Here is a 12,796-nt window from a genome sequence, read left to right as displayed (position 1 = left end):
AAGAGGATTATTCTGAAGGGGACAGGTCTTCATTTTGCTTTAACCTCACAGAGCTCTGCAGGGGTTAAAGGAGAAAATCACATGCACAGAAAAGCACATTGTATAGGCACTTAGGCCGCAGGTGGTAAGTGTTGGCTTCTGTTAATAATTTTATTATGTGTCAAGACAACCTGTAAGAATTTAGCATTCTTTGAGCATTCTTTGTAGATTAGAGGTTCGTTTTCTTTTTTGAGACAGGATCTTGCTCTGTTGCCGGGGCTGGATTGCCATGCTGTGATCGTGGCTCACTGCAACCCCTACTTCCTGGGCTTAAGTGATCCTCTTGCCTCAGCCTCCTGAATAGCTGGGACTACAGGCACAAGCCACAAACGCCAGGGTAATTTTGTTGTAAAGGTGGAATTTCGCCATGTTGCCCAGGCTGGTCTCAAACTCCTGAGCTGAAGCGATCTGCCCGCCTCAACCTCCCAAAGTGCTGGGATTGCAGGTGTGAACCACTGCTCCTGATGAATTTTTTCTTTGCTCTCTTTTCATCGTGTTAGCCATCAGCCCCTCATCTGGAAGTGATCTTTCTCTTCTCAGTATTTCTGCGGTTCTTCTTATAAGGATTACAAATTAGTATGAGCACTCCCTAACCTGCATGCTGCTCAGCCTTCTTGTTTCTTGGTTTGCAGGGGGCAGCACTGAAATACTTACCAACGATCGTCAACGATGTGAAATTGGTGTTTGATCCCAAAGAGCTCAGGTAAGTGTGCAGCCTAGGCGAATGCTTGTCACGTGCCGTGTGTGACCTCCTTCTCAGTGCACTTAGTTTATGGGATGCTCAGGGTTCTGCCTCATGTCTCCATATGTCAGTGCCCTGGATCATCCTGGAACATGTGTTGCTAGTGGTGTCTGTGACTCTTTGATAATTATGACATGATATGGAAAAGGCATCACCAGTCAACTCTCAGAATATTTTTAAAGAAGATTGTTTACAGTCTAATTGGCATACAATGCCCATTTGGCATTTTGCATACTTTGAGGTTTGAATTTCAAGATGTGGTTGTTGGTTTTGCTCTTGTTTTCAGCACCTAAAAATCCTGACATAAGAGCTTTAATATTCCTGTGCCAGCTCCTGCTTCTATAATAGAGGCAACTCCTCTTTGGGAGGGGCCCTGAGCCTCAAGCAGAAGACTCAGAAGTTGCTAAGAAAATAATTTTTAGAAAACCCCACAAACAAACTTGGAGAAAGCTGGTCACTGGGCTTGCAGACCAAGGAGTGAGATTGGACACCAAATCCTTCCTTTTCTCTCCCTAACTTGCCGCCTCTCAGTGGCCAGGTGCGCTGTTTGTTTCCTCATCTGTTGGTATCACTGCATTCTGAAAAGTGCCATTGTGAGCAAATGGGATACATAGCCTTTATAATTTATTTTTTAAGAGATAGGGGTCTCACTCTGTTGCCCAGGCTGTAGTGCAGTGGCGTGATCATAGCTCACTGCAGCTTCAAACTCCTGGCCTCAAGCGCCCCTCCTGCCTCTGCCTTCAAAGCACTGGGATTACAGATGTGCGCCACTGCTCCCACCCCAGGGATGCACAGTCTTTTAAACCGCAGACATTTAATAGCGCAGTCCTCAACTACTTTTTGTTTTGGTTTTGATTTGACACAATAAACTACCTGTGGGTGAAGACGCCATTTTTTACCGGCCAGCGAAGCCCTCCTAAATATTAGTAAAGGGCCATCTGTCCACTGAGCAGTGAAACTGAATAAACAATGATCATCCTTCTTATTCTTTATGTCTACCATAGGTCACTCGTGCCCTGGAATTGAAGGGCGAGAGGCTCTCTGGAAGGCGCTGTCCCCCACGAATCATTGGGAATGTGATGTTCCCTAGGATTTAGTGTCCTGCAGGGAGACATTTATTTTCTGCTCCCGGGGCACTAACAGTGCTGGCCATTAGCTTAGCAGGCCCTACATGAGAAAAGGAGAAACACACGGGCTCACGGGCAGTGACTGCCCACCTGGCACGCTGTAGAGTCTTCTCCTTGGCACATGCTTCTCCAAGAGTGGGCCCCGAAATGGCAGCTCCAGTAGCGCTTGGCAACTTGTTAGAGAAAGCCAAACTTTGGCTTCCTCCCCAGACCTTTTGAATTAGAAACTGCACAGTGATTTGTTCCAGCCATCGGCGGCCTGCTGCTGCTGCCGCCTGTGCCGAGCCGGGCCTGTCTCGGGCTGCGGCCACTAGCCCTCACCACGGAGAGCCGGGCCTGTCCCGCCGTACACACAAATGCCCTCACCACGAGAGCCGGGCCTGTCTCACAGGCCACACAAATTGGGCCCTCACCACGGAGCCGGGCCTGCCCTCATTGTACACAACAGCTCTCACCACGGAGAGAGCCGCCTGTCCCTCATTGCACACACAACAGCTTCTCCCCTCACCGACGGAGAGCCGGGCCTGTCCTCATTGTACACAATAAATTAGCCCCTCACCGGACGCATGAGTCACCTGTCCTCATTGTACACACAAATTAGCCCCTCACCGACGGAGAGCCGGGCCTGTCCTCATTGTACACACAAATTAGCCCCTCACCGACGGAGAGCCGGGCCTGTCCTCATTGTACACACAAATTAGCCCCTCACCGACGGAGAGCCAGGCCTGTCCTCATTGTACACACAAATTAGCCCCTCAAGGGGTATCATCGAAGCTCACAGTTTGTGGTTGAGCCATGTGCTTAGAGATCCTAGGAGGACCTGCTTGGCCAGGGCCGGTGCAGGCGGCTGCTGGCCTGTCTGTGATTTGTGCATCCCTGTGTTCCTCCTCAATGCCTGTTACACTGATTTTTTTTTTTTTTATTATACTTTAAGTTCTAGGGTACATATGCACAATGTGCAAGTTTATTACATAGGTATACATGTGCCACGTTGGTGTGCTGCACCCATTAACTCGTCATTTACATTAGGTATATCTCCTAATGCTCTCTCTCCCCCTACCTCCCCCCCCACAATAGGACCCAGTGTGTGATGTTTCCCTTCCTGTGTCCAAGTGATCTCATTGTTCAGTTCCCACCTATGAGTGAGAACATGCGGTGTTTGGTTTTCTGTTCTTGCGATAGTTTGCTGAGAATGATGGTTTCCAGCTGCATCCATGTCCCTACAAAGGACACGAACTCATCCTCAATTTTTAAAAATGACTTTGAAAATCACATACATACCTGTTTCTATTTAGAAAATTGGCTCATGTTTTAATAAACAGAAGAGATGAGAGAAGAGGATAACTCAAACTTAAGTTCACTACCCAAAAGAATCAGAAAGTGCTGGATCCCTTTCATACACACATATACACACACCTAAAAACGTCACCATTCTTGGTTTGGCGTGGTGACTCATACCTGTAATCCCAGCACTCTGGGAGGCCGAGGCGGGCAGATCACGAATGAGGTCAGGAATTCAAGACCAAGCTGGCCAGCATGATGAAACTCTTGTCTTTATTAAGATACAAAAAATTAGCTGGGCATGATGGCACGTGCCTATAATCCCAGCTACTCAGGAGGCTGAGGCAGGAGAATTGCTTGAACCCGGGAGGCAGAAGTTACAGTGAGCCAGGATCGCACCATTGCACTCCAGCCTGGGTGACAGGGCATGACTGTCTCAAAAAAAAAAAAAAAAAAGTCACCATTCTTTGTGATCAGCTCCTGCACTTAAGATATCTTCCTCTCCCATGCCATGAGGGCATCTTCTGTATCATCATTGTTAATAACTTTCATGCTGATTCTGTCCCATGCTGGCCCATCTTTAAGCAGCAATAATAGATGTGGCATCTATTATGTGCTTTCACCATGTAAAATAGGCTTTGCACAAAGCACTTGTATTAGTCCATTAATCTTTACAACAATGGTATGACATAGGTTCTATTGTTAGCCTAATTTTATCCTCAATAACTTGTCCGTGATAATTCAGCTGGTAAATGGCAGTGGTTCAAGGCCAACGCGGGCTTTTTGATTACAAAGAACAGGCCTCTAGCTACTGTGCTACCTGATGGCTGTTGAGTTGTATTGAAGTTTTTAAAAAATATATATATTATAAAATGCCGGGATAGAGTTTCCTGTAGCTTAATTGTAGTTTCTGCTCCTATTTTATATCACTAGGATAAAAAGAGAAACGGCATTACTTCGTATTGCATTTTCTTACAGAATTTTCAGTAGATTTTATCTAGTTGCCCCCCCTCCGCCCGAAGGTGAAACCAACATTCTACCAGCATATGTTGGTGTCGGTTTTCCCAAACATTGCTGGTACTGGGAATTCTCATTGTATAGAACCGTGCCATTATGACTGGGAAACTATATCTGCCCACTTTAATTTGTGTTTATATAGTTACTAACAAGAGCTCTTCTACAATTTCTTCATAGGTCTGTTAGCCTTTCGTAAAAGGGTGTGTGTGTGTGTGTGTATATATATATATTTATTATACTTTAAGTTCTAGGGTACATGTGCACAACGTGCAAGTTTGTTACATATGTATACATGTGCCATGTTGGTGTGCTGCACCCATTAACTCGTCATTTACATTAGCTATATCTCCTAATGCTATCCCTCCCTCCTCCCCCCTCCCCACAATAGGCCCCGGTGTGTGATGTTCCCCTTCCTGTGTCCAAATGTGAAAGTATATTTTTTTAAAAATTGAGATATTATTTACAAACTATAAAGTTACCTATTGTAGACGGTTCAGTTCAGTGGTTTTTAGTGTATTTACGAAGATGTGCAACAATCACCAGGGTCCAATTTTAGAACATTTTTATAACCCTGGCAAGATCCCGGTGTCCATTTCTGCTCGTTTTTCCTTCCTAGGCAGTCCCAGGTAACCCCTAATCTATTTTCTGTATCTACGCATTTGTCTTTTCTGGCCTTTTTATAGAGCTGGAATCATACAGCTTGTGGCCTCTGTACTGGCTTCTTGTACTTAGCATAACGTTTTCAAGATTTCTCCATGTTTTTGCATCAGTGCTTCCTTCTTTTTGGAGATGAATTGTGTGGATATACTGCATTTTGTTCATCCATTCATCAGCTGATGGACTTCTGGATTGTTTTTACTTTTTGAGTGTAATGAACAATGCCACTTGGATTCATGGACAAATTGTTATGTGGATCTATGTTTTCATTTTTTTGGGGTGGGTGGTATATGCTTGGAAGTGGAATTGCTGAGCCATGTGGTGACTATGTTTAACATTTGGAGGAAATGCCACACTGTTTTCCAAAGTGGCTGCACTGTGTTACCTTCCCACCAGCTTGGTGTGACTGTTCTCATTTCCTTATGTCTTTACCAACACTTGTTATTGTTATTTGGATTATAGGCATGTTAGTGGTTGTGAAGTGAAAACGAACACTTTCAAAACATCATTTCCTGGAATGAGTTATTGACCCCATAGTGCATGAGGGGCCGTGTTGAACATACTGGTGACATTAATGACCGTATGATGACCTTATATCTCAGTATTGTAACGGCATTGGATCCTTTTGCTGTGTGTCTCAAAATTATTTCCCTTGTGTTTTTCGTCACAGCAAAATGTTTACTGAATTCATCCTCAATGTTCCCATGGGCTTGCTGACCATCCAGAAACTCTACTGCCTGATCGAAATCGTCCACAGTGACCTCTTCACACAGCATGGTGAGTGGAACCTCAAGAATTATTCACTTGTCCTGTTATTTATTTTCTGAAGACATTGACCCTCTGAATTGCCTCCTCTTGACAAAAGGAGTGGAGGTTGCAACCAATTAAAACTGCTGTATTACAAGACAGGAAGATTTAGCCCTTACAAGAGAAGGGTAATTGACATGTAGTGCAGGTGATAGATCATTGAGAAATGAAGGCAAAAGCTCCTAGTTTGTAATTTAGGTATACACCAAAGTCCTAGGGTAATCAGCATACATTGTAGCCTTTAAGATATGTGATTGTCTGTCCCGGGGAGGCAATCACTTCGCTCCATTGTGATGATTGCAAGGAAAAGCATTCAAGTTTTCTTTAAATCTGAAAGTACTGGTTTTATCTTATTCTGAACTTTGCATTCTTTGACAGCATTTCTTCAAATCCTACTCAAAGTAATAAGAATTTTAATGATTCTTCAACTCATTTATCCTGCAGAACACCTTATATTTCCCCATGTTATCTCCTTGCCCTTTTTGTTAATCATTTTCTTTCTATTTGGCAGATGGAATTAATATTTTACCCTTGTCAAGCAGTTTTATTGAAAGCTTAAAACCTCTGCATAATTCCACAAACTTCCTCATTTATTGGAGGCAGACGTGAAGTCTGTTGAGTGACATTCTGACTGAGACGCCTGGATTTATTTGATTCCTTTTTTCACCGGCGTTTGGCTGCTCCATTCATTTTCTATTGTCCTCATTCTTGGTGTTGTTTTCAGTTCCCCTGTGCTTTCACGGATCCCAGACTCGAGATGTCCCTGTTAAGTTACTGGCTGGGTTTGGAACGCACTCTGTGCATGGCTTGGTCCTTTGTGCCTTCTGGGATGTGAATTTTAATCTTCTTTCTTGGCTGAACCTTACAAAATGCACCAGAGTGTACACTTATTGCTAAGGCCAATATTGAAAGAAAATGTTGACTTCATTTAGGTGGGAGTGTTCTTCTCTAGAAAAAAACACATCAAACCAAGAAGTGGGGGGCTTTCTGCAGCCCCTCCATGTAGACCTCTCTCTGAGTCAGAAGCCCTTTCTTGCTGTCATAAAAGAAAGTCAGTTCTCACCATTGTCTGGGACTCAAAGCACATGACTCTCCATTCAGCCATTATTCCTGACTGGCCATGTTTCAGTTTCTCACTGGAGACTGAATTGCCCACTCACCAGGTGTCTTCCAAAACTTGGGGACTCTAGGGGACTTAAGGAAAGGCTGATGATAGAGGTGATGGCCAGGGACCCTGCTTCAGGATTTCCTCCTACAGTGAATAAGCTTGATAACACAGCAAGTAAAATCCCCTGAAAATTTTATATCTGGTTCTTATTAGGTGAGTTACTGGTGCCCTATCTCCTAACCATTCAATGCCAAGACACAGAAAGAGACATACTCTGTCACCAGCACTACCATCATCAGTATCTTCATCAAATTAACAGCTGTCAATAAGTGTCAACTGTCCATGGAGAGCAATTGTCAGTAAATTGTTGATGAATTGTGCTTGATTTTTCTTGAGTGTTGATTTAACAAAGATCTTCTTCAGGATATATTTACAGATATTTAAAAATTTCTGTTGCAAAACTTTGTTCTGTATGTTACTTAGTTTCTTTGAATAAGAATGTAAACCATAAAAGATTCAATTAGATTTTTTTTTTTTTTTTCCGTTTAAGATGTAGTCTCGCACTGATGCCCAGGCTAGAGTGCAATGGCATGATCTTGGCTCACTGCAAGCTCCGCCTCCCGGATTCAAATGATTCTGCTGCCTCAGCCTCCTGAGTAGCTGGGATTATAGGCATCCGCCACCATGCCTAGCTAATTTCTGTAGTTTTAGTAGTGATGAGGTTTCACCATATTGGTCAGGCTGGTCTCAAGCTCCCGACCTCAAGTGATCCACCCACCTCAGCTTCCCAAAGTGCTGGGATTACAGGTGTGAGCCACCGAGCCTGACCCCAGATATTTTTTCTCTATTAAAGCTTGCTCATTTGTTTTAGCTCGTAGAAAGCTTGAAGGAAACTTACTGTTTATATTCAATGATTTTGTTAGCTTAGGTGTTTGTAATTGTTTCTCCCCCTCTTTCCTATGCTCCATTTCTGTTTCATTCTTGTTCTCTAAGCCTTTTATCTTAGACAGCCTGAGGTCCTCTTTTGAAAGTATGCAGGATATGAATAAATACTTAGCTTTGTTTAATATGGAATTACCAGGTAATATAATATTTTGAAGTAATTAACTTACTATCATCTTTTTAAGTATGGAGTTAGGATTTTGATCTTAGTATAAGCAAGTTGTATCCAGCGTAGTAAATGAGATTGTATGAAATATATGAATCCCAAATTATTGTGGGCTAAATGAACCAAAATTAGCCTGAAGCTTCATGTCTTACAAGCAGCTCCAGAATTGCCCCATCAGTAGTAGTTGTCTAAGCCATAATTGGCAGCTCAAATGTACTTCTAAATGCTTCGTGGTTGCCTAGAAGCATTTCAGAATGCTTTGGCCAATGTGAAAATGGTCCTGTTTACTGCCTTTGAGTTTTAAGTGTTTTTCTTAAAACAACCTCAGTTTTTCTCATCCGCAAGCTCTCTGCTTGTTCAAAGCAGCCAACGGACATCTTAATCTCCTGGTCAAGAAAGATTTATCACCAGAAATCTTCCAGTTGGTCCATTCTTACAAAAAATGTCATAACTTTTGCAAAATATTCTGTGCCACTCTTGGTATAAGAATTTAAAGCCAAGCCGTTTTCTGATGAGACATGTTGGATCTGATTTTCATGCTTTTTTTTTTTTTTTCTGTTTCTTGTTAATTTGTACAAATGTGGTTGTTTTTGTCCTGTTTCCTGATCCCAGTGGAATCAGTCAAATGAACTCTCCTTGTGTTCAGATTTCTAGAACTTAGTATAACTGGATTTAGCTGCATATGCCACTGAATGCACTTGCCCTTAGTAAAGATCCTCTGGGGGATGTGGTCAGAATGCGTCACTGTGTGTGTCCTCCGGGTTCCTTCGTGGGGGCTCCCTGGGTGAAGTGGGATTCCCAAGTCTTTGCTTCTCAGCTTGTGTGTTGCCTTACTCACTAAAAGAGGCCCACTGGTTGCTTTGCACTAAAACCTTTCTTTTTATCTCCCTCTAATATAATGACAAGTGGATCTGTTTGCAAGAGGCTGGCAGTGAATTCTGAAGCTGGTGTTGTTCCTCTGCAGAAAAGCCTTTCATTGCCAGGTCTAGGTCCCAGCAGGCCAGGCCTTACAGTGCCTTGGTTGTTTCTGGCCTTGTTTTCCCTATTTCTCTCTCTTGGAGAACATGGAAACTGTAGATGCATCCAGCTGAGTTTGTTGGGCTTCACAGGAGACACATCTTTGGGCTTGTCAAAGCAAGATAGCTGTGTGTGATCCAGCCCGTGTGGGACTGGCCTGAATGAGGACACCAGGGCTGTGTCACTGCAGCCATTTGCTCACAGAAGAAAGTTCAACTTTCCTCTGCCCTTCTGTTCTATCCAGGCCCTCAAGGATTAGCTGATGGTCACCCACACTCTGCAGGGTGGATGTGCTTAACTCAGTCTGCCAATCCCAATGCTAATCTCTGCTGGAAACATCCTTACAGACACACTCAGAAATAATGTTCAGCCAGCCCTCTGGGCATCCATGGTGCAGTCATTTGGCATTTAAAATTAACCATCACTGAGTATTTCTTCCAAGAGGACCCTGCTTAAAATACCCCCCTACATGCTACCTCATGGCTCCTCATGGCACACTCCCCATGTAGAATCATTGTATTTCTTACTTGCTTGTTTGTGGGCTTTCCATAGGATGAGAGCTTTCCAAGCTGGGCCTTGTTCATCTAGATTTTGCTCTTCTGCTGGTACCTAGTGCGTGCCTGGCCTCAGCACGCCTGCAGTGGATATTTATTGAATGAATGAAATGCTTAGGGGTATTCCTAACCAGGAGGCAGTACAGAGAAAGCAGCAGGACTGGCTTTACACATGTGTAGTTGACTTGATTGAAGGGAGGTGAAGGTTTGGGTTCATATGGGGAAATTGGCAGTCTTTCCTTGTCTTGGCTTTGAATGAATTGATCATAGGGGAGAAAGGAGAGGTCTTAGGGGAGGAGTAACATCAGGAGAAAAGGGAGAGGGAGAAAAGTGAGAGACTTGAGGTGTGAAGAGTCTTCTCTGAGCGTTTTATAAAATCGAGATGCTCTTTTATTTTCATTTGATCTAATCCTCTGTTTTCTGGAAATAGGAGGAGGGTAGAGTTCAGATCTATGCATTCAAGATACCTTTTTGCTAAAACTATGGAAAATTTCAAATATAAAGAAGAAAGAAGAGCATAAGGCAGTATACTCATCACTCAGCTCTACAAATTATCAACTCATGATCCATCTTTTTTTTTTTTTTTTTTTTTTTTTTTAAGATGGAGTCTCGCTCTGTTGCCAGGCTGGAGTGCAGTGACGCGAACTCGGCTCACTGCAACCTTTAGTTCCCGGGTTCAAGTGATTCTCCTGCCTCAGCCTCCTTAGTAGCTGGGACTACAGGCACGTACCACTACTTCCAGTTAATTTTTGTATTTTTAGTAGAGACGGGATTTCACCATGTTGGCCAGGATGGTCTTGATCTCTTGACCTTGTGATCCACCCTCCTCGGCCTCCCAAAGTGCTGGGATTACAGGCTTCAGTCACCACGCCCAGCCGATCCATCTTTTTTATCTATATGCCCATCCCCCAGATATTCTGAGGCAAATCTCTGCCATCACAGCATTCCTTTTGTGTCGTTTTAAATGTATGGTGGTAATACAGAGGGCACAACAGTGTTCCTAAGAAGAGGCTGTGCAGAGGAGCTGGTCCCCATGCTGGTGAGGCATCCACCTTGGATGTTCCCACCCCTGCCCCTCTGCCGAGGTGGAGGGCCTGTAACACGTTAGCATGCTGTGCATGAGAGTCAGTGAATGGGCAGTGTGCGTGAGAGTCAATGGGCTGTGATGGCTTTAAGCTTTGTCTCGCCATGTGACTTGACTACTTGAAAACTGGTTAATAGATTGTGTGCTTCACCAAAAGATGACTCTTGCATATAATCTGTGGTATGGAGTGAGCAGATTTTCAAAGCAAGATAGATACAAAGAGAAGGAAAGGTCAAAGCTTCATCATTTGTGCATTTGTAGCTTTGTTTCCATGTGATTATATTGGTGCTCATATAGCTGACAAAAACTGTGAGAATTAAAGCTTAAATCGTATAGAAATGAAACGTTTTCATGTAATTAAACACTGGAACACTGTTTAGGATTTATGCTCACAAAAATGTATAGCATTAATGTTACAGAAATTGGAATAAAATGAAGCAACCTGAGCTAACATTACCTTTTAAGTTAGTAAAGTGCATTGGCCATACTTGTAAGAAGCCTTTGACTGGAGGTGAGAGTCCTCCTGGAACATGTTCTCTCACCCCCTGGCCCCTTTCTGAATCTGACACTGGCCCCCTTCTGAACCTGACAGCTTTGGGAAGCTTATTTCAATGAACACTGGGTCACTTCTTTGCCTTTCAAGATGTAATTTTTCCGTATTCCCGTTTCTATAGTGGCCAAAGCAATGGACAGGTTTTCTCTGGAGCTTACTGTGTCGTTATCATTTTGTCCTCACTCAGTTTGTTTTGGATGGGAGTGTGAGATTTTGAGAGTAAAGTTTAGTGGTAAGACTACCCCTTTTTAGTCTTGCAGATAGTTGAATGCTCTAGATAGGCTGCTTTTCTGTAAGTCTGCGATTCTTTGGTACCCTGTGTAGTTTTCTGTTTGCCTGCTGGTTGTTTTCCTGGTGGGTGGACTCGGGCAGTGAGTAGGAATGGGAAAGAGGCCATTCGCTCATACCTTGGCCCTCCTGGGGCTCCTCCTTTCACTATAGCAAACAGGCTCCTTGTAGACAGTGTTCATGAGTCTTTTCAAACTTCATTTGCTTCCATTTTTGAGCAATACAGAGCTTCTTGAAAGTGTAGGCCTGGTGAGTTTAAATGATTTTCCTTATTATTTTCAAGGTGAATGATTCTTGTAGTTATCAAGCAAAGTAAAATTCTCCTTTTTAATGGTGGAAACATTAGTTACAGCAGCCCTTTGAAGTCTGAGGGCAAAGTCCCAGACACCTATTGGGACTAGCTATTAGGAAATATTGAAGTCAGATTTCTACACCAGTATCATTGCGATTTGATCCATGATAGAAATTTGTATCTCAAAAAATTACCCCATTAGTCAACTTATTATGCCTTAAATTATAGAAAAGCTGCATGTTTAAAACAAACCCATAATATACCTTCTTAATGTTTTTTGATAAAAGCATTTGTGATTAAAAAAACAAAATAAAATATCTTGAGCTTTGCTGTTGTGGAAAATAGAAGTATATTTTGCTATATCGGAAGGGATCTTAAACCCAGAGCTACTCTGCAGTAGTTTTGTTAACTTGGTAGATGTTGTGCAGAAGGAACAATTGGGGTTGGGGTCAATTTTGCCACAGTCACTTAATGTACCACTCATATAGCATTCTGCAGTACTTTAATTAGATAGTTGTGCTGATGACTTCTAATGAACAGTACCAGCTGTGAATCCTGAAGACTGATTCTTTTAAATAATGGTGGAATGTAAACATCATTTTCTCTTCTGTTTTTTTCATGCCTCGATAAAACTTTTCATCTGTAGTACTGCACCTTTTTCATCCCTCATTCTGTATATCATTATCTTTCATTATATATGTTTTTGAAAAGACCATTTGTTAAAACACTGCAGGATTTTAGAAATGACTTATTGAATGTAGGAGGGTGAACTCAATTTCAGGTTTTTTAATTGTATCCATTTCAATTTCATCATAATTCATTGAATGTCTGCCGTGTGCTCGGGACCATTGGTTAGCTAGTTTGCTTCCTTCGAGAGTCTTCAGAGTCATCTACTTAAAAATGTAGAATTGAAAAAGAGTGATTATCTCAATGCTCAGATAAGGACACCAGAGTTCAGCAAGAAGCCTGGCAGGGAGCTGTCCACCGCCGTGGTGCTGATCGAGGAGGTGGCTTCTTACAAATCCATCAGCCCACTCTTTTCTTAAACTGTTTCACACCCACCATATGAGTAATGCATTCTGAAAACTGAATTTACTTCAAATGCCATATGGAACAAGACAA

The 12,796-nt window shown here is 42.7% G+C and overlaps 1 protein-coding gene across 4 annotated transcripts in view; it reads left to right on the top strand.

Annotated features, from left to right (window-relative positions):
* Positions 1-12,796, top strand: part of DOCK1 (dedicator of cytokinesis 1) — a 542,700-nt gene that overhangs the window by 197,832 nt on the left and 332,072 nt on the right. For all 4 annotated transcript variants that reach the window (XM_017944437.3, XM_017944438.2, XM_017944436.3 and 1 more), the window contains exons 24-25: positions 672-742; positions 5,534-5,640. In XM_017944437.3, the coding sequence (XP_017799926.1) occupies positions 672-742; positions 5,534-5,640 (178 nt within the window). The remainder of the gene's footprint in view (positions 1-671; positions 743-5,533; positions 5,641-12,796) is intronic.

Source organism: Papio anubis, chromosome 11 (genome assembly GCF_008728515.1).
Source record: "Papio anubis isolate 15944 chromosome 11, Panubis1.0, whole genome shotgun sequence".
Lineage (NCBI taxonomy): Eukaryota > Metazoa > Chordata > Mammalia > Primates > Cercopithecidae > Papio > Papio anubis.
The sequence above is the reverse complement of the archived record's forward strand: the minus strand, read 5'-3'. Positions and strand labels throughout refer to the sequence as shown.